Below are 20,732 nucleotides of genomic sequence, written 5' to 3' on the forward strand. Positions count from 1 at the left end.
CAGGTCATGCGATGTACGCTCGGTATTCGGGGGAAACGCGTTTTTCTCGAAACACCGTCTCTCAAACTGGCGTGCGCGGTTAAAAGAAAACTATATAGACGCCATTTGGTCTAAAATTTTTTTCGTTACTTTGTATGACTTCAATCTAGTGCCCCCCGGCCCCCCATACACACATACAAATACTTAATACAGGTGCTAAAATAGGTGTTAAAATTAGACAAAAATCGTAACTTTACTCAAACACGCATCAGTTTGGGTTTTCTCATTTTTGTTTTAATATTTTCATGGGCGTCCGCTAGTTTTAGGCGTAAACTCTTAAAAACCATTTTTCGATTTCCGATGATTGAACGAGGTGCTATATTGCACGTTGCAAACACTTATTTTTTAAGGAGGTTACTCCTCCGCCCTCAATAAAAAAAACATATTTTTTATGACAATATAAAATTGGGAAATTATAGTGTAAACATAGATTAATAAAATGTGAAAAGTTTCATCAAGATATCTTGTATAGTTACTTAGAAAAAAATGGGTATCTTTTTTAGGCGTCAAACCCGCAAATTAATACAATTTATTAGATGATTAATCAATTTCTTCATGTTCTCTATATGTATAATTATTTGAAACGTGGTATTTTCTTTCAAAACGATATTCTTCAAAAGATATTTTTCCGAATGATATCATTAATCAATTTATCCAACTTTCCGGAAAAAGCATGTTGTCACGCAGCTTATAGAGAACGCAAATATTATAACACGCATATGATAAGATTACAGAACCTTTTAATCAGGTGTTGGAAGAAGATAAGCATTATTCCTCTTTGCAGTTTCGATTGAAACAGGTTACAAGATGCCCGGTAAGTGGTAAAACTCTGCATAATAAATTTCATTAATTCACAAAGTTACAAAATATAATAGATTCCTACATCTACAACTATTAAATTTAGGGACATCCTATTTATCATACATATTATTTCATTGCCATTATTACTGTACAATAGTGTTTCGTTTTTATTATTACGCAACATAAGACTCCTGCTATTGTAAATGTTGAATTTGTAGTTTTGATAAAAAGTTTTAAATGTTGATAAAATTAAAAAGCGAGATATATGTATATTATAATGATAATCGTATAGAGTCGTTTTTCGTATGTTGCCGACTTATAATCTATGAAAATACGTTCTATAAACATCTTATCAAGGCATATTGAACACGTATATTTTAGTCGCAATGTTGACGGCAATATATTTGCGCATTTTGTTTACACGTTTCATCTATTTCACAATCATAAATCAACTATTCGCTCACTTTCTGTCTACATAATTTGACAGAAAAAAAAGAATTTTGCCAGTCTTCTGTTGATGATACGTATTTATCAATTGCACAATATTATTGACCGTTTGTGGATCATATTGGAAGATTGTAGGTATAATATATTGTGTGACCAATTTTGACCAGAGCTGCCAGGCTCCTAACGAATTGGAGATTAGAAAAAATTGTTTGTACGCAATTGCATGGTTCGAAGGGGCAAATTTATTAGTGGAGACGAATTTTTTCTTCGATTATTATTTTTAAAAATACGATAGTCAAGTTCGGTTTTTTAAATGGAACTATTTTTTTTACATATCACTTGATAGTGCGTTTCAAGACAAATTCAATAACCTATAATGTATACACCTTATTTCAACTGGCTTGCGAAATATTGCGCTTGTAAATTTACTGATTTTCACTGGAAGAAAACCCGCTCGAATAGGAAACACAGGGGGTGGTCTTGGTCGCACCACGAAGATGAGGCCCACCTTCATTATTTAATCTTGCAACCTGAGCTCGGGCGAACAGGTAAAATGGCAACAGCGCCTCAAGGCCGCATTCCACTACAACCATGTACCGGCCCGGCGTTCGGAGAGCTGCCAGCGACCGCTGGACAGCATTGATGCCTGAGCTTCGAAAATTTTAGGATGTTCTCTTTGAAATTAACGTCGCAAAGAGCTATTCAGAATTTCCTGTTGCCATTTTACCTGTTCGCCCGAGCGCAGGTTGCAAGATTAAATAACAACCCGGTACAACACGACCCAAAGTAAAGGGTCGCAACGTCAAGTACGTTCGGGTTAATGTACCGAATATTCACTTCACTGCACGGCTACTAACACTAACTACTTAATTTATTTTTCATGGAACGTGTTGTGCCAAAATTGGTGGAAATGAAGTTTCACTTGGCGTTCGGAGCCGTGGGTACAGCCGCGCAGATGCTCGTACAGCAGTAATTGCGTCTCCTTTGTTCTGGGCATAAACTCAAAACATCGCATAATACCTACTCTTGTGTAGAAAACATTTCTCTAATGCGCATGCTAACTAACTGACAGGATTTTTTTCCAAATCCTGGAGGAAGCTTCCTCTATCCTCAAGTAGTTTCTCTCGTTCCATAATGAATTAACTCCCACCAGCATAACAGGCTTTAGGTAAGAAGAAGCCAGCACATTTTCGAAACACACCTGCTTCGCAGACGTGCAACGAACGAACCATCGTGCACTTTCACAAAACCCCACGTTCCGTCTTTTTTCTGCCAATGTACCCATTGCTTCGATATAGACAGCAGACACCACGTATTTCAGTTCAAAAGGGTCCGAAGAGAAGAGAAACAGAAATTCTTCGGGTTGCTATAAAGAAGAAAATAGACACCATTCTTATTTCCCTTTTTCGATAGCCTTTGTTCACGTCTGCTACGAGGCGGAACCAATTAAACCATAAATTACTCTAAACTGTTGGAAACTGTTTTCTACCGCCGCGCCGACTCGCGGGACGATACGGTCATCAACCGACACCCTGACGAAATGCTCTCGCCGATCAGCCTGATTAATTTTTGGGAACTAGCAATTAAAAAGTATTATTCAAAATCAAAACGGCTCGCCGAGAGACACAGGCAGAAAAGGGGTAGTCCGCTGACTGCGCGTAGTCCCGCCACCTTCGTCCTCCCTACAAATTCGAAGCAGATCCCTTATCTCTCGAATATCAACACGTGCTCGAATTTCAAAAGAAAAGCACGCGTTGACTTATTCTGTAGGAGAGAAGGTGGCCTTTACGGAAGTCCGATTGGTCCTAACCTAATCAATCTGCCCTGCATCCTTCCCAAACGATTGGTTATTAAATTGGTCATTAAACGCAAGTCCGATTGGTTAGGTTAGGACCAATTGTCCTTCTCTCGGTCTCCTCCCCGCGGCCGACCTTCTCTCGCACGGAGTACGTCAACGTATGCTTTTGTTTTGAAATTCGAGCGCGTGTTTATGCTCAAGAGATAAGAGATCCGTCTTTAATTCAAAGGGAGAGCGAAGCAGCCGGGACTAGAGCTGTACGAGTACTTGAATATTCGGGTAGCTTGAAATCCGAACCAATCCGGGACTCGGTTTCCAAGCCGAGCCGGGTACCCGAAAGAACCGAGCGGCTCGGACAGAACCAAGTACTTGAATTTTTTTCAAGCGGCCCGAAAGAAACCGGGCGGATTGGATGGAAGTTCCATCCAATCCGCCCGGTTTCTTTCGGGCCGCTTGGAAAAATTCAATCCGCTCGGTTCCATCCAATCTTCTCGGTTTCTTTCGGGCCGCTTGGAAAAATTCAAGTACTTGGTTCTGTCCGAGCCGCTCGGTTTTTTCGGGTACCCGGCTCGGCTCGGTTTTTCAAGCCGAGCCAGGCTCGGCTTGCTTTTTCCGGGTACTTGATCAGCTCTAGCCGGGACTACGCGCAGTCAGCGAAATATATAGGTACACCTTTTCTTCCTGTGTCTCTCCGCGAGGCGTATTGATGATGGATAATATTTTTTAATTGTTATATCGGTGGCATCTTTCTCACATCTGACATATTTAACTAAAAACGGAATAGGCTGACTACCACCATCTAGTTCCCAAAAATTAATCAGGCTGATCGGACAGAGCATTTCGCCGAGGTCGCGGTTTATAACCGTATTGTCCCGCCAGTCGGCGACAGAAAACGGTTTCCTACAGTTTTGGGTAATGTATGGCTTAATTGGTTCCGCCTCGTAGCATACGTGAGCTCAGGGTTTCGAAAAGAAAAATAGGAATGGTATGCATTTTCTTCTTTATAGCAACTCGAAGAATTTCTGTTTCTCTTCTTTTCGGACCCTTCCAACCCGATACACGTGGTGTCTGCTGTCTATCTTGAAGCAATGGGCAGTAAAAGGGCGGAGCGTGGGCTTTTGTAAAAGATGGTTCGTTTGTTGTACTTCTGCGAAGCACATGTGTTTTGAAAATGTGCTGGCTTCGTTTTATCTGAAGCCTGTTATCCTGGTGGGAATTAACTCATAATGGAACGAGAGAAACTACTCGGGGATAGAGGAAGCTTCTTGAAAAAAATCCTGTCAGTCAGTTGGCATTCGCGGCAGAGAAATGTTTTCTACACAAGAGTATTACGCGATGTTCTGGGTTTATGCCCAGAACAACGGAGACGCAACTACTGCTGTACGAGCGTCTGCGTGGCTGTACCCACGGCTCCGAACGCCAAGTGAAAATTCATTTCCACCAATTTGTACAACGTAGGGACAACACGTTCCATGAAAATTAAATTAAGTGATCAGTGTTAGTAGCCCTGTAGTGAAGTGAATAGTCGGTATATTAACTCGAACACACTTGACGTTGCATTAACTTTGGATGGAGTCATACAGGGTCATCCGCTGACACCAGGGGTTTGAAACAGTTATGATATCGGTTTCGGTTCTTGATACAGTTACGAAGAACCGATATTCTGAATAACTGTTATAAGGAACCAAAATTTCTGACTATACCGAATTCGGTTACGGTTCTAGAACCGATATTATATCGGTTATAACACATCTGTAGCGCGGACGCTCCGGTGACCTCTGAAACGTGCCTAACGTAAACAATTTTTAGCTTAAACGCTTAAGGGGGATTGCACTTTGTTGGGTCGAAAAATAGGTAATTCTTTGTGAATTTTTTGTACAAAAACGGTTCGACAAATTAATTTGAGGTTTGGCAGGCTATTTTATTGTATCTTGAACTATTGTTTTGAATTTTTGTGTGACAGTGAAAAGAAAGATATGGCAGATACAGAGGGAGCGTTGAAAAAAAATCGGGTGGTCCTAACATTGACGAAAAGTACTGTAAGGGTTATCCGAAAAACAAAATGGAAAAGAGATTCTTAAACTATAAGAATGTGGATATGGATGGTAGTAGATTCATTAAGAAAAATAAAAAAAAATGTTAAAATGGCAGCCTTTTGAAGGAGATGAAGCGCCCTGATCTGAGTCTGAGAAAGGTTTTGCCTCAAAATCGGGAAAACTTCTTTAAATAAAAAAGGAACGGTAACAGATTCGGCAATAAATCTACTACCAGCCATAGCCACATTCATATAGTTTAAGAATCTCTTTTCCTTTTTATGTTTCGGATAACTCTTACAGTACTTTTCGTCAACGCCAAGACCACCCCATTATTTTTCAACGCTCTCTCTGTACCTGCCATATTTTTTTTCACTGTCACACAAAAGTTCAGAACAATAGTTTAAGATGCAATAAAACAGCATGCTAAACCTCAAATTAATTTGTCGAGCCGTTTTTGTACTAAAAATTCACAAAGAATTGCCTATTTTTTGGCCCAACAAAGGGCAATCCCCCCTTAAACCAATCATCGCGAATTCAGATGTTTGGAGAATCTGTTGAACAAAAGAAGAATTAAAACAGTCCGATAAAATAGAATCACCATTTCTGATTAAATTGTAGATTATTGAATTTCTTAGAAATATTTCTTCAAAATAATTCTTAATATACAGTTATCTGTAAGCGTAATATCTACTTATTTCAATTCCTGTATAATCGATGCGAGAATCAATTCCAGAACCGTTTTAGAACAGATATAGAACCGAAAAAATAACGGTTCTAGAACCGTTATAACCGATATAATATCGGTTCTGTAGAACCGTAACCGAAATCGATATAGCCAGAAATTTCGGTTCCATGATAACAGTTATTCAGAATATCGGTTCTTCATAACTGTTTTAGTCAGAATCGATATATAACTGTTTGAAACAGTTATTTTCGGAACCGTTTCAATCCCTGGCTGACACTGCAACCTACGCGCGCGCGAACAAACGAAAATGGCAACACCGCCTCATGGGCGCCTTCCACTACAACCATTCACCGGGCCGGCGTTCGGAGGGCTGCCAGCAATCGTTGGATAGCAGTGATGCCCGAGCTTTGAAAAATTTAGGATGGTCTCTTTCAAATTAACATCGCAAAGAGCTATTTGAAATTTCCCGGTCCAGGTTGAAAGAATTTGGGGCCTTGTTCGTATAACTTTTGAACTATAAAAGATATCGGAATGCAATTTGCGATGAAAAATGAGGAAAAATTATTCCTTCTTAATGATGGATAATTTAAAATATTTTACGTTTACTTAATTTTTCTTTTATCAATTTTTTAACCATAATTGTTGTGAAAAGTTTTTGCAAACCGTTTATTTGATACTGCATTTAATGCACTTTTTAAAATTCATGATGTTGATAATCAATAGGCTAGTTGTTTCTGTATCATTACTTTCAGAAATTGAGAAATTAAATTTTCATTCAATTATGTGTTAGTTCTGCAGATCTCAGAAGCTATTGTTCTGGTTTTCTTTTTTATAATTTTATCCTTAATGCAGTGCATTCATAGAACGGACGTAACGCGTAACTAATGGGACGTGTCTTTGATTGTAGCGGTGATTGAATTTTTTTTCTACAATTTTTGTGTCTGAATGTTTTAACCTTTTAGCTTCTCAACGCCACGCCTATACCGGCTTCCGTTAATGTCAATTTTTGGAACGATGCGTCATTATTGTGGCTTTTACACGCTGGTGATGAAAAATATCCCCGTGCAGCGCTATAGCCCCGCGGTCAACCTTGTCATAGCTAAAAAATTTTCAATTGAGACGGGTACGAGACTAGTTGACGTTGTTTTTAAGCCTCATTACAGTAATCTGAGGTGCGATTGGTAAACCGATCATAAAAACGGAGCGCGCAGCTCGACCTGATCCGGGAAATTCGGAATAGCTCTTTGCGACTATAATTTGAAAGAGACCATCCTAAAATTTTCGAAGCTCGGGCATCACTGCTGTCCAGCGGTCGCTGGCAGCTCTCCGAACGCCGGACCGGTACATGGTTGTAGTGGAATGCGTCCGTGAGGCACTGTTGCCATTTTACCTGTTCACGCGCGCGTAGGTTGCAGTTTTAACGGATGACCCTGTGACCAGGATCGGTTCAGTGACCTAACGACACAGGTTTTCAAACTATAGGTGAATTTTCCTAACCCTTTGGTGAGTGTTAGTTACTTTATTGGTGATTATTATTTTTCAAATTTAACGCAGGCTGTGACTTATTTCAGCACCGCGCGTTTTGCCAAACTATTTCGTTTCTGTGTTGAAAACAAAACGTGACTTATCACTTCTGTTGATGCTTTCCGATGGAAAAATATCTGCTGCATCTCGTGGAATAGTCAGATTTCCACCTAGACCCTTAGTTTTGGAAATAAATTGAAAGATATCTTCAAAAACGGGTGCATTTCGGGTGTCCTTTCCCCTTTAATCGTTGTTTAAACATATTTAAATGTTCATAATCCAATAATAACTTATAGCGTTGTATTCGGGAGGGTTCATAGAATAATTTGACGCAACGAGCAACCGAATAAGTATTACCGTTTCGACAAAAAAGATGTTCGTAAATTTGCAGTTTTTTTTCAAAATCGAATTTCTCAAAAACTGAGGGTGATGGCGACAAATGTTTGCGGACTCGTTTTCAGGGGACGAAAACCTATAAGAAACAGCTGTTGAATGTTACAAGTCCGAAAAAAAATCAAATTTTGTCAAACTGTAATTCTCCAAATTTCCGTACATAAATTTTTCTTCGGGTTTTTAAACAGACTTATTCATTATCAGCAACAGTGTAGGCCATTATTGAATTACGGATTTTTATCACAACAGCGAACTACGATCACTTTTCGTTCATTTCCTGTTACATTTCCTTTTCGTGTATTCGTTATTAACAAAAGGAAAAGTATCGTATTCCTTATCCTCTCACTTCAAATAATTATTATTTTCAATTCTTCTAAAAAGAAACTGTGTATTCATCTTTTTTCGTTACATATGATTTTGATCCATTTATTCTTTATTGATTTTTCACTTTAAATGACAAACAAACCATGATAAAATGTTCGATTTTACTTCTTTTTCATCTGCAATTCTACGCAATTTCCTTCTATGCATGCCGACTTGCTTGTTCGGAGTTCAAGCGCAGCCGCCTACCGCGGGAGGTCGAGCAGAAGGCTCGCACCCTGATTGGTCGGACTTTTTTTTTGTTAATATCTCGTTAACGAAGCTTAGGACAATATTTTCGCTAAGGAAAAAGTTGTTTCAAATCACCCCCTGAGTCACCCCTTTCAAGGAACTCCGACATTTTTCGGACACCCTGTATAGGTAAAAGTTTCGAACAGAAAAAATTATTATGAGTAATGAATATGGTATTATTCGTAAATTTATAATATATAAAGAGAAATAAACTTGTTTGTTACATTTTTCCACATTCAAACATAAATGTAAAAAAAGAAATTTGTATGTGCTCTACCTAACTTACAATATATATTAAGGGGAAAAATAACGGCAATCACCTAATGCGTCTCATGTGTAAAAATTAATACAGAAATACAGTGAAATACATCGCCTAATAGGAATAACTGGAAAAATAACATTTTTAGTTCACCACTAATCTCTAATTGAGCGTCGTATGGACATGAAAGATGAATATAATCATTTATCTCACTTCTTCAGAGTTCTGAGTTGTAATTTAATTACATTGTATTTCCATTACATTGTAATTCAATTACAAGCATGAGTGCAGTAATTGGGAATTGAATTACGTTGAAATTGAATTACTATATAATTGAAATACAATGTAATTAAATTGCAGTAATTCAATTAGCACAACTGTGAAGTCACGTGTCATATATCTAATCATTTTTCTATACAAATCATATTAGTAGCTTTATCTGCGATTACTGAATAAATATATAAATTATACTTTTCTCTTTTATAGATTTATTTTTTTACGTTATAATACTTTATTTAGGTTGTGATAAAATCAATTTATTTTATGACTTCTGGTTATGTTAAAATTATGTTACTTATGTAATTTACATGCAATTTACGTGTAATTTACACGTAACGTAAATAACTTGGTTTCGTGGGGATTTTCTTACCACTGCATATAACAGCTAAAGGGGTCTGGGGAGTTTTCCTATCCCAGACGCGAGCCCGAAAATGATTTGAGGGAAAGAGCACGCAAATATTCTCCGTACGTAACAATCACTACAAAGATTACAATGGGAATAGTAAATTATTTATATATCTATTCATTTAAAAAAATAATTTATTCATTGTAATGAGAAATCATCTGTTTTATAATCTCAAGGGTGAGTCATATAACAGGGACAAGCTATATTTCTTCATTGGTTCCAATTAAAGAAGAAATGATATAGAAAAAACTGAATGGTTTAGAGAAGTCCAATTTCGTATAACAGAATCGGTCCTGAAAGTGCAACGATGCTCGTGCAATATGCAGCTGAATGAACCTCTTTTTCAAATCGAAACATATTTCTCATTATACATACATCAATTCTTCTGGACATTCTGCGTATACAAGTACATATTTGGGTAACGAAGTCGAAAAATGTATACTTTCTGAAGTATTTGTAGAGGGCATTCACGCCCATTTCTCTCTATCGAGGATTTAAGGGGATATTCTACTCTCTCGGTTGAAGAATCCGCCACTTTTCGGTGATATTTTTTATAATAAAATACACACTTAACGTTTTCGAATTTCGGGGGGTATATTCTACCACTCTTGAAATACAAGGAAAAATCTTTGTTGTTTGTTTATTTCACTTGTTTACTTAAATATTTCGCAGTGAAGTTGGCGTTTTCCGAATTGCTGGTGGTTGAAATTTCGGACGACTGGATCATCGGAAAGAAAAAAACCAAACATATTTTTAATTTGCAGGAGTGCGGCTATCTCGCTAACCACAAATATCTTAAGATTTTTTAAATATTTTCCCACGTTTTATATCTATTAAACAGAGAAGAAATACCCTTTTCGGTACTTTCAACTTTGATCAACTCCCATTTTAATAATTTTGCCCCGAAATTGTTCTTTCGTGGAAAGCGAGATAACCATACTCCTGCGAATTAGAAATATGTTTGGTTCTTTTATTTCCGATGATCCAGTCGTCCGAAATTTCAACCGCCAGCAATTCTGAAGCCGCCAACTTCACTGCGAAATATTTACGTGAACAAATGAAATAAACAGACAACAAAGACTTTTTCTTATATTTCAAGAGTGGTAGAATATACCCCCAGAAATTCGAAAACGTTAAGTGTTTATTTCATTATAAAAACCATTACCGAAAAGTGGCCGATTTTTCGGCCGAGAGAGTAGAATGTCCCTTAAAAGATTAGTATTAATTACTTTATATAACTAGAGACCAACTATATACTTGATTCGGACGTGAATATGATGAAGAACCGATATAGGTACGCAATGTTTAGAATGTAATAGTGAAAGGATCAAAAATGTTTGATAAAGAAAGAAAAAATATCTATACTATATAACGGAATAATTCGAAATATTCTACAAAGTATTATTAGACTTCATTACCGTAATAGGTACTTTTACACACAGAATGCCTAGAATGAAAGTGTAGGATTCCATCGTTGTACGTACATACATATGTACTTGCGAAAAAGATTGGGTGATATGAAATTGGATATCTTTACACTACTCAGCTTTTTCTTTTATCATTCCTTTCTGATTGAGACTAAACACGAAATATGGATTATCCTAGTTACAGATTCACCCTGTATAACTGTGATTTAGCTTTTCTAAATTAAAAGATTGCTTTCATTAAAGTTTACAGGTGGGTGCATCGCAGTGCAGAGCAGAGTTTGCCCGGAAATGCTGTTGTTGGAGGCCGTGACGCAGACGGATCTACCATTTACGTCGGCAGAGCCTTCCACGAGGGTGATATGCTACCGGCAAAAGTTATTCCCGAGAAAAACGTAGCCTATGTATGCTATAACGGGGAGGAACACGCTAAATACAATTACGAAGTGAGTACAGTAAGACATATTTTTGAATTCATTATAATAACACTGTGAGTGGCGTTGGCCAGCTTTCACGCTGAGGGATTTCCACCCTGCGCACAACTTTGGCATGTGTTGTTCACTTTGACATTTTCGGGATATTAACTTTGAAAACAATGCGAGGTCGTAGATCGCATTGCATTTCGCTGTACTCTCCCAGTATAAACGATCGCTCAGAAAGATCTGATCGACTTGAAACGGTATTTCGCGCAATGTTGCACTAGTGATGAATTAGATTTTAGAACATGGAATTATTAAGTTCGATTACGTAAAATTCGGAATTAAATGTAAGGAGCATATTCCTAAGTAAATATTCTTCTGCTTATAAGCTAATCCGATTCAAACAACCGATAATGATTTCTGAAACCTTCGTTATTTTTATTTCTTTTTGATTTGGTAGGAAGAATATCAATTAAGTTCAAGGTAACATTGCAGAGAAGCTATCTGGTCGAGCGATTTTAACAAATAATAAACCTTTTCTGCAAGGAAGTTAATTTCCTGGTATAACTAAGTGGCCTTTCGACGCACGCAAATGCGGAATTGAAATTTTATGTCAAGGCAAAGTCGTTTTGCTTCACGGAGTAGGTAACATGCGTTACGTAAGCTACGTCAAAAGTTATTTTTTCAGCTTTAAATTATATAAAGACAGTCAGATTTGCAACGAGAATAGATATAAATGCAATAAAAGTCTGGCTTTGTTAACACTCTAATTAGTTTTTCATAGTCACTTCATTAGTTTTACTTTATTAAGAGTAATCTAAGTGATTTATTAGTAATGAATGACAATTCTTTAATTCATCATTAGGTACAACAGAATATGGTCTAAGTTAATAATTACAATTCCTAAAGCATTGTAATACCATAGACATTTAGTAGAATATGATTCTAATGTGTTCCGTTTTTTATTAGATCTTATGTCCAGGTGAATTAACGTGGGTGTTTTGTAGCAGCGGCAGCGTCCCAAATGATGCGGTAGTCGCAGGGCAGACTTCTGATGGAGAAACTTTGTATGTAGGACGTGTTCTCCACAATGGATCTCAAACAGTTGGCAAGGTCAGAACTTACTGTCCCTGATACTGCACAAGTATCCGCCTTACAAAGTAGATGTAAATTACAATTAATATACGTACACTATATAAAACAAGATAGGAAAGTTATCGGATCTAGAGTAAAAGATCTGGATCAATAGTCAGCAGTGGTATAGATCGCGCAATATAACTTTGCCTCCGATCGGCCACTGAGTAGGCCGTGCATGCGGGAGAGTCCGACCGTCGCTCCGACCGTCTGACTGACGTTATCAAAATGTTGATAAATTAATTCTACGCTATTGGTTGACAATCCAATTTGGAGGATCTTGGGAAGGGCACGTTATTGGCCAATCTGGAAGGCTGCGCAAGAGCACGCCTAATTTCCTTACATCATGGGTTAAACTATACGTCTAATTCAATCAATTCTGGCCGCTCTAACATACTAAACTGGGGGAACATTGGCAGTTACCTAGCTTGTATTAAAGAAGGAAAAGGATAAAAATTCTATGTATTTTGACACTTGTAGTACAATCACAAATGATGCAATGAATAGGATACTTAAAGTAAATGTAAAAATGTTAATTTTTACATCATATGCACGGCAAAGAGAATTTGTGGCTGTGCGTGAACACATCTAAAATATTTTATGAATATAGTATAGGCGGGAGGCAGCCTATGCCGTGGCTTAACCGTACGCGATATTCACGGAATACAGTACAGACAAGTCTACGCAAGGTGGGCGTCAACCAGACAAAGTTGGGTCAGTCTTTGCCGTCTATTTGTGTTGGCAGTCACTATTGTTACAATCTAATGAGCCAGTTGTACCGTGGAAAAAAATGTCATTTTCTAATCGATCACCACAGCTGGACTGTGCTGGGCACAATCTTTGCACATTGGTAGACGATATATTCTTGAAAACTAATGGTTCGGTGTTCATCGAAAACTGTAGTTTAGCCCTGTCCACGCTATTATTCGCGAACAATTCGATTTTTCCCACTTTGTTTTCGTTAATATGGAGACTAGACCCTTAGACTTCTATTGACTTCTGAGATAGTCGGTTATACTAACTGAACACCGTAAATTACACACATCCAGCGGCGGTCCTGACTGAAGCTTGGGAGCATTATATTGCTCCTCATATTTCTGTCAATTCACTTGTGCCAACGCGACGTTCGAAACATTTACTTCAATGCTTCACCCATTTTACGATTTCGCTGTAGGTGCCTCTTGCAGTTACTATATCCGAGCAATCGTGAAATGCCCGCATAGAGGCATAATTGAGAGTCTCAATTCGAGAGCCAAGTATATTTCGAGCGTCTTTGACTGACACCGAAGCCAGACGGCGTAGGCTGGAAAAAGGATTTTTGACTAACTCGTTCAAACCAGGGATCCGAGCTGCCGCGTAATCCTAACCCAGGCCTGCCCCATAGGGTGCAAATACCTCCTGAAGTTCTGGGACCCGGGCAACAGCCGGGCGCGTAACTGTTCCAATGCTACCCGTTGCGGGAACTGTGAGAGAACTGCACGAGTGTGCGTGCATGTACGAGCCTGCAACGGCCGCACACTCATGCAGTTCTCCCGCAGCCCATGCTGTGGTTAGCAACGTAACGGTCCCGCGCTCGGCTGTTGCCCGAGTCCCAGAACTGCGGGAGATATTTGCACCCTATGGGGCAGGCTTGCCCTAATCCTTACCCGATTAAGGGGGGAGCCTGGTGTAGCGGATCGAAGAAATCGATTTTTTTTTTGCATAAATCAATAGTTGAACATCACGATAATATGTTCCCAAAGCCGCAAAACGAAATTCGAAAAATTAAAGCGGATATAGCCGGTTTTGCTACGGAGCGCCAGGCTACCACAAAACTTTAAATGCGTTTTTCTCGAAACGACAGTTTCACACTTTGCGGGCAATATTACTCCAAAAATATTCAACCAATCGACTTGGCCTTGTGCACGGATATTTGTGAAGATTTTCTTCATAGTACTAAGTTATTAGTATAATGATATTGTTTAAATAAATAACTTTTTTTTAGACATTTGAGGCAAAATTTCGTTGGAAACAGTGAACTTTTTATTCAAGAGGCCGCCATTTGTTCATTTTGCATCTTTTAAGTTTCAAATTTCTTCATTCTGTGCGTACACTCATAAACTAAAAGAAAATTGTTCGATTTTTGGTTTCAGATGAAACCAAAAGACGCTACGTTGCCCGCAGTGCAATAATTGCGTCGCCAACGGACTGGGCATAACTTTGTTATTTGCCGCTCTTTTTTAATAATTTTTTTTTGTTACATACCTTAACCTGTTAATACAATATCCTGAAAGTTTCAGAAAGATCTATCAAATACTTTCTTTAAAGAAAATTCCCGAAAAATGCCTCGATTTTCATTTAGTTACACCAGGCTCCCCCCTTAACCTAGGAAGGTTTATGTAACCCATACTAACCGCGTGGGAACGGTTATTAAATTCTAGAAAGAACCGAGGTAACCGGGTTAACCCGCTACGAGCGGGTTACTAGTAAAATAAAACAGTCTAGCCTAGAGTAGAAAATCACTTAAGACAAGTTAGTGACATGTGAATCTATAGGCAATACATATTCAGATCAAATGAATACACAATGTTTAAAATATACGAGTATATAATCCATGCAGGCTTGATTAATTTTAGAGGGTTGTTAGAAACGGAATTTATACTTTATTTGTTAAACTTCAAGAATTACTTAGCAACAATATCTTTTAGTATCAATATCTTCTACAGCCGTGTACGCGTTTCGCCTTATAGCTTCCATTGTTTAATATTTTCTAGCATTCGAATATTTTCGACACCTAAGCCTTAGACAATAGGCAAAGGTCCCGTCATCTGGTCCACAGTCGGTCTCGTCCGTGCGGCAGGTACCACCGAAGCACCGAACAACCGGGTCGTAAACCCGCACCGTCTAGAGTTCTAAAAGGTGTGACATTTTCGATAAAAATCGGCCGACAGCGCAAATTGTGACTGATTACAATAAATTTTTTTTCAAAATACTCGTAAAGGACTCAGCAATAACCGAGCACTGCAATAAAAACCATATCTGTTGGTCTAATCTATAGAAAACACTATTTAGCATAACATAATATAAAAACATAAATAATGCAGATTAAAGACATTAACAATTAATTTTGTGTAAATTTTACATTTACTTTAATACTCTTTTACTTATATAATACTTTAATACTTATATACTTTACATTTACAAAATTTATGGTTTAACTAAACTGTATAGCTGATTTAAATCTTATATTTTTAAATTATATTTCTATTAGATTAGTTTTGATTTTATTTTTAATATATAAATTTACAAATAATTTTGTAATAATTGTAATTCGGAGTAATTAGAATTGAATATTTTGTGGTGACTAATTTTATAATATAATTTAAAAAGATAAGATTTAAATCAGCTACACAGTTTATTTAAAACATAAATTTTGTAAATTTGAAATAAACTTTTATTTTATAGTTAATTTTAAATTTAGAAAAAAAATAATCTGCAAAATTTATTTATTTATTATGATATTATAGATTAGACCAACAGATACTGGTTTTATTGCAGTGCTCCGTTATTGTTGAGTCCTTTACGAGTATTTTAAAAGAAATTTATTGAAATTGGTCAAGATTTGCGTTGTGGAGCGATTTTTGTCTAAAATCTTACACTGTGCGTCGGCAAACGCTCGCGAATTCGGCGCGGCCAAGTTAATCTTTGACCTTGCATATTTATTACTTTCATGCGCATGTATCATCCTACCAAGGAGTCTCCGATATTGAAATAAAATTCATTACTATTTGGAAACATGGTTACCACTATGTTTTTCACCGTATTACTGTAACCGCATTAACCCGGTTCACCGGGGTATTTGGGGTACAGATGAATTCTGTTACCCGGTTAGGCAGATTAGTCGACGATACGGCGTACCGAACCGCGTACGGGTTAGGGTTCGGTTTTCTGGCTCAAACGGATGTACACTGAGTTCACTTGATTCTCGGAAATGAACTACACTTGCACAGTGAAAGAGGCGGCCCCTCATTCGCGCGCTGCGCAAGGGAGATGCATACAGTAAATGCTCGTGGTAATATTGCTAGATTTTGTTCGTTGTATGATCATCTATATCCCCTCTAACTGGGGCGGGGGGTTCTCCACACCAGGCCAGTGTAAAAGATAAAGTTCATTTTTTCTCATTTGCTTTCGGTTCTTTCTCACTCGCTGTCCTTTTCTTCGGCCAATGACTGCCGACTCCCACTATCGACAAAACATAATAAGCACCAGCACGAGCCGAAATGAGATGCTAATCGCTTGCGCTGTTCACATTTTAAAGTTATTCCCGGTATATAACGAATGGTGGATTTTAGGAGGGGCCCGACCGGCTCTTTCACTGTGTGACTGCGGTTCGGTCCGTGAGAATCAAGAGAACCTGATGTACCGGGTGCCCCGAAAAATGTAGTCCTAGCAAGTAGGACTAAATAGTACGTGCGAGTGCCCTTGGCCCGTAATATCTTGTCAGATAGAAGGGTATACCTGTACACCAAGGTCCACCAAGCCAATATATATTTACAAGTCACATGTATGTATACACGATAGTTTTCGAAATCGATTTTCTCGAAAATGAAGGCTTACCCCAAACAAACTTCTGCTTCATTTACAATTTTATATGTATAAGTACCGTAAACTGGGGGACATTGGCAGTGCAGGGTAACATTGGCATCTACTCCTATTAAAAAGGAAAAGGAACAAATTTGATGCATTTTCATACTTCCAGTACAATCACACACGATGCAATGTTATAATAGGATACCTGAACCAAATTTAAAAATGTCAATTAAAAAAAGTATATAAAAAAATATAAACTAGAGTGCATTGAGCATAAAAAGAAACAAATTTAAGTGTTAATGTAAATTCAGATGTGGTAAAACTTTAATTTTTTTAGTGCTATTTATATATGACGTGCCAATGTTACCCGATTACGGGGTAACATTGGCAGGTATTTAACATGTATTAAGGAAGGATAAGAACACAAATTTTATGCATTTTGACGCTTGTAGTGCATTCACAAATATGTAATGTTCTGACAGGATACTTAGAGTAAATGTAAAAATTTTAATTTTTATATTATATAGCAAAATGTTCCAAAAACATCCCAATGTTCCCCGAGTTTACGGTATCCCAGATCTACCCGGTTGTTTCACGGGTACCCAGGGATCCAGGTATCTGATGTATCTAGATCAAATTGACATAACCATGATAGAGACCTCGGCGCCAATTCCGCGCCTGCGGAAAAGACGTAGGTATAATACGTGGGAAGTGCGTAACCAATGTTAGTTCAGTGTTAGTGACCGCTCCTCGACTCTATTATAAGTGAGAGCACTACTGACTACAGTAATGATTGGATGTGTGTCCCGCGCTCGAATAGCCCAGGTTGCTGCTGTAGCAGACGCGCGGACGCAGCCGGTCGAAAACGCGGCTAGGAAAACGGATGCATGCTTCTCCATAAGAGCGGTGCTCGGGGTTTGGCCGTCGGCTGTCGCCGCAGATCCCGGCTAGGAAATCCCACCTTTAGTTACCGAAATATTCGCAAAAATATTTTTTAAATTTCTTGCTTCGGTTTTATAATCTCAGTTAGTTCTGAGTTAGATTTGTGTATAATAGAATTTTTTTCATCCGAAGCTTAGTTATCGAGAAAATCGATTTTGAAATTTTGTTGGGCACACATGCGCTTGACTAAGAACTGGTAGAATATAACAGCAAATATGGTACAACTGGTGATGGAATGAATCTTTGGGCAAAAATAAGTTGAAATTGCACAGTAACATTTTTCGAACAAGGCTTTGTTTTCAAGAAAATCGAATTTGAAGATTTAAAAATTGATTCCTTCTTTAAATCAATTTTCTCGAAAACTAAACCTCGGATAAAAGAATTTTATTCTACCCTTTTGATTTGTTTTTTCATAAGGAATCACTTCATGCCCACTTGTACCATCCATACATATGTACATTGAATCATTCTTGTATTTACATACAGTGTGAGGCATATACTCCGCCTTGGGACCAAACCTGCTCTAAATGCTCGTCTTATCATAACAGCGGTTTCACACTAGCGATTATCAGGCGATTGTTTTGATATTTTAGGCCCCTGCAAGTACGCAGACAGCCGTGTGTAATATTTTTCTTACTATCGTACATACCTGACCTGAGAAAATTGTTGTCCGAGAACCGCTAGCGTGAAACCACTCTTGTGGTTTAGAATAGTTAGTTGGGTAGAGAAACAAACAGTTTATCAAAGGAGCAATTACCGTACATATTATGTATGTATGTACTAGGCGATTCGCAGAAAAACGGGCAACAAAGTCGTATAATCTTAGTTATATAGAATTATGAATTCGAATGTTCTTTACCGCGCAATACTGTAATAGGATTGAACATTCAGTCTAATTGATGATGTCGCTGTGATAGGGAGCGAAAAAGAAATTGATACTAAATGAAAATCAAAATCTTTGAACGTCACATTAGAATTTTAGATTACTACAGCAAACTTCCCATAACTTGATAATGATTCAAACGTTACTTTTCACAGGTCGTACCCAGTCATGAGTGTCTGTACATTCCCTTTGATGGAGAAGAGCTGTCCTTCAAAGACTACGAAGTTCTCGTAATTAATTAGGATATAATTAAACCTACAACAAAATTATTCTGATACGTATTCAATACCTGACTGAATATTTTTATTAATTATATTTGTGAACTGCGCTCAAACGTAATAATTGTTAATGCCAATAGAGACATAATAAACAATAAATAAACAGTTTTTCCACTTTACACATGCCTAGAGGAAAGTAGGGTAAAACCGGGTACGCGGGTCAGACTGGGTATCATTATTTTTCTAAGACAAGAGCTGCAATATGCACCCAACGCAGGGTGTTACATTTGGGTGGACCTGAAGACGGTATGAGATCAATCGCAGCGCAAAGCCCGTCGTAGTTTTTCATCCAGAGAAATTTAAAAATTTCGAGTTGAAAAGTTCCAGCTGGTGAATTGCCTTTTTCATACCACTCGGATTTAAAGAATCCAAGTATTCTGTAATCTTTACATAGTATTTTTACGTTTTACCCGGTTCTTTATCGCATGTTGAGAAATCTTGTTTTCCGGTGAGCCAAGTAGGTTTTTCAAGAAAGGACTCTCATCTTCTAATTGTGTAAGGCACAATTAAGATTTCTAGTGGTGTGCAAAGTTTACTTTACCGTCTGACTTTTTGCTAGCAGGAAAAATACATTAGGCACCCGGTTTTGCCCCACTTTCCCCTATAACAAGAGTCAATATCTAAATACAAATAATTATTCCATCAACTGACACGAAAACATATTACTTCCCGTATGTTGTACAGAAGCTGGTGAAAACTAACTATCATTGATGCGTGAAACGCGAAGGTTATCGATGACATTAAAAACTTCCTTCAAGAAAACTTCATTGTCTCTATTTTATTTTCTTTACTGCTAATATAATCCAAATGAAATTTGCAAATTTAAGTATACTAATTCCCTCTTCAGAATTCCATTTCTACAAAAAAAAATGTCCATTATACACGTATATAAAGTATTGAAACGTCATACAAATTACAAAGACAATGAACATTTTTTTAAATGTAACTGCGTAAAAAATAGAGCAGCTGTACTTGAGATTGGTGCAATGTGTTCTGACTAATCCGCATCGTTGCAATTTGGTTATCATTATATGGAGTTGAATGTAATCATTGGAAATATGCATGTTGTAAAAACTAAGGATGTAACCCGTACTGATTGTGAGATCAGTTGTTTGCTTCGTGATGCGATTGTTGTTCCCAGCTGAAGTTTGTGATGCCAGCGGATGTGTGAGAAAAAAACAACAAAACAACAAGTCCGTTACGGCTATGAGTCGAATATTTTATAACATCACTCGAATTACGAGCATTACGCACTTGACGACGTCATACGATCAACTTAAGAGTCAGGGGCGTATAATTCAAACCTCTAATCCGGCTACAAGCTCCATGATTGTGACGATTTTCGCAAAGTGTTCCACCTAGTAAAGCATACCCTATTCGTCATTTTTATGCACTTGAATTTTGTTCTTCAATGATAGTAGGTACACATTCATGAGACTTCAGTGATCCAGTTAAACATCATATTGTTGGACAGAATGTTTACGATGGTAAGCTGTGTGGAGGCTTTAAAAAGTCTTGAACCCCCAAACCAAATTATATAACTGTTAATTCATTATAACTAACCGCCCAATAAATGTCGTTCCGGGACCAAAAAGGTTCTGTACACAAATCATTGTCAACCTTCGGTTTATCGTACTAGGTAGCCGTAGGTACTCACTTGGATAGGGGACGGCCCTGCGTGAAATAGACTCCAGCCGTTGAAGACAAGACAGCCGTTGTGATTATTTTATCAACAAATTGCCACATTTACCGGCACCTCACTACTGGCCTACCAGAGATGATTTCAATGGTACTTGGTGTTTAC

At 37.8% G+C, this 20,732-nt stretch overlaps 1 protein-coding gene across 2 annotated transcripts; it reads left to right on the forward strand.

The window, feature by feature from the left end:
• The first annotated feature begins 714 nt into the window (after window positions 1-714).
• On the forward strand, window positions 715-19,047 carry LOC143371800 (natterin-3). 2 transcript variants are annotated; one of them, XM_076817400.1, is made up of 4 exons: window positions 715-853; window positions 10,950-11,149; window positions 12,092-12,235; window positions 18,806-19,047. In XM_076817400.1, exons 1-4 carry the CDS (start codon window positions 847-849, stop codon window positions 18,890-18,892), a joined length of 438 nt encoding a protein of 145 aa, XP_076673515.1. In that variant the 5' UTR covers window positions 715-846; the 3' UTR covers window positions 18,893-19,047. The 2 variants fall into 2 exon arrangements, with proteins under 2 accessions (XP_076673515.1, XP_076673516.1); XM_076817401.1 differs by lacking the exon at window positions 18,806-19,047 and adding an exon at window positions 17,403-17,584.
• Window positions 19,048-20,732: the final 1,685 nt, after the last annotated feature.

This window comes from Andrena cerasifolii, chromosome 7 (genome assembly GCF_050908995.1).
Source record: "Andrena cerasifolii isolate SP2316 chromosome 7, iyAndCera1_principal, whole genome shotgun sequence".
Taxonomy (NCBI): domain Eukaryota; kingdom Metazoa; phylum Arthropoda; class Insecta; order Hymenoptera; family Andrenidae; genus Andrena; species Andrena cerasifolii.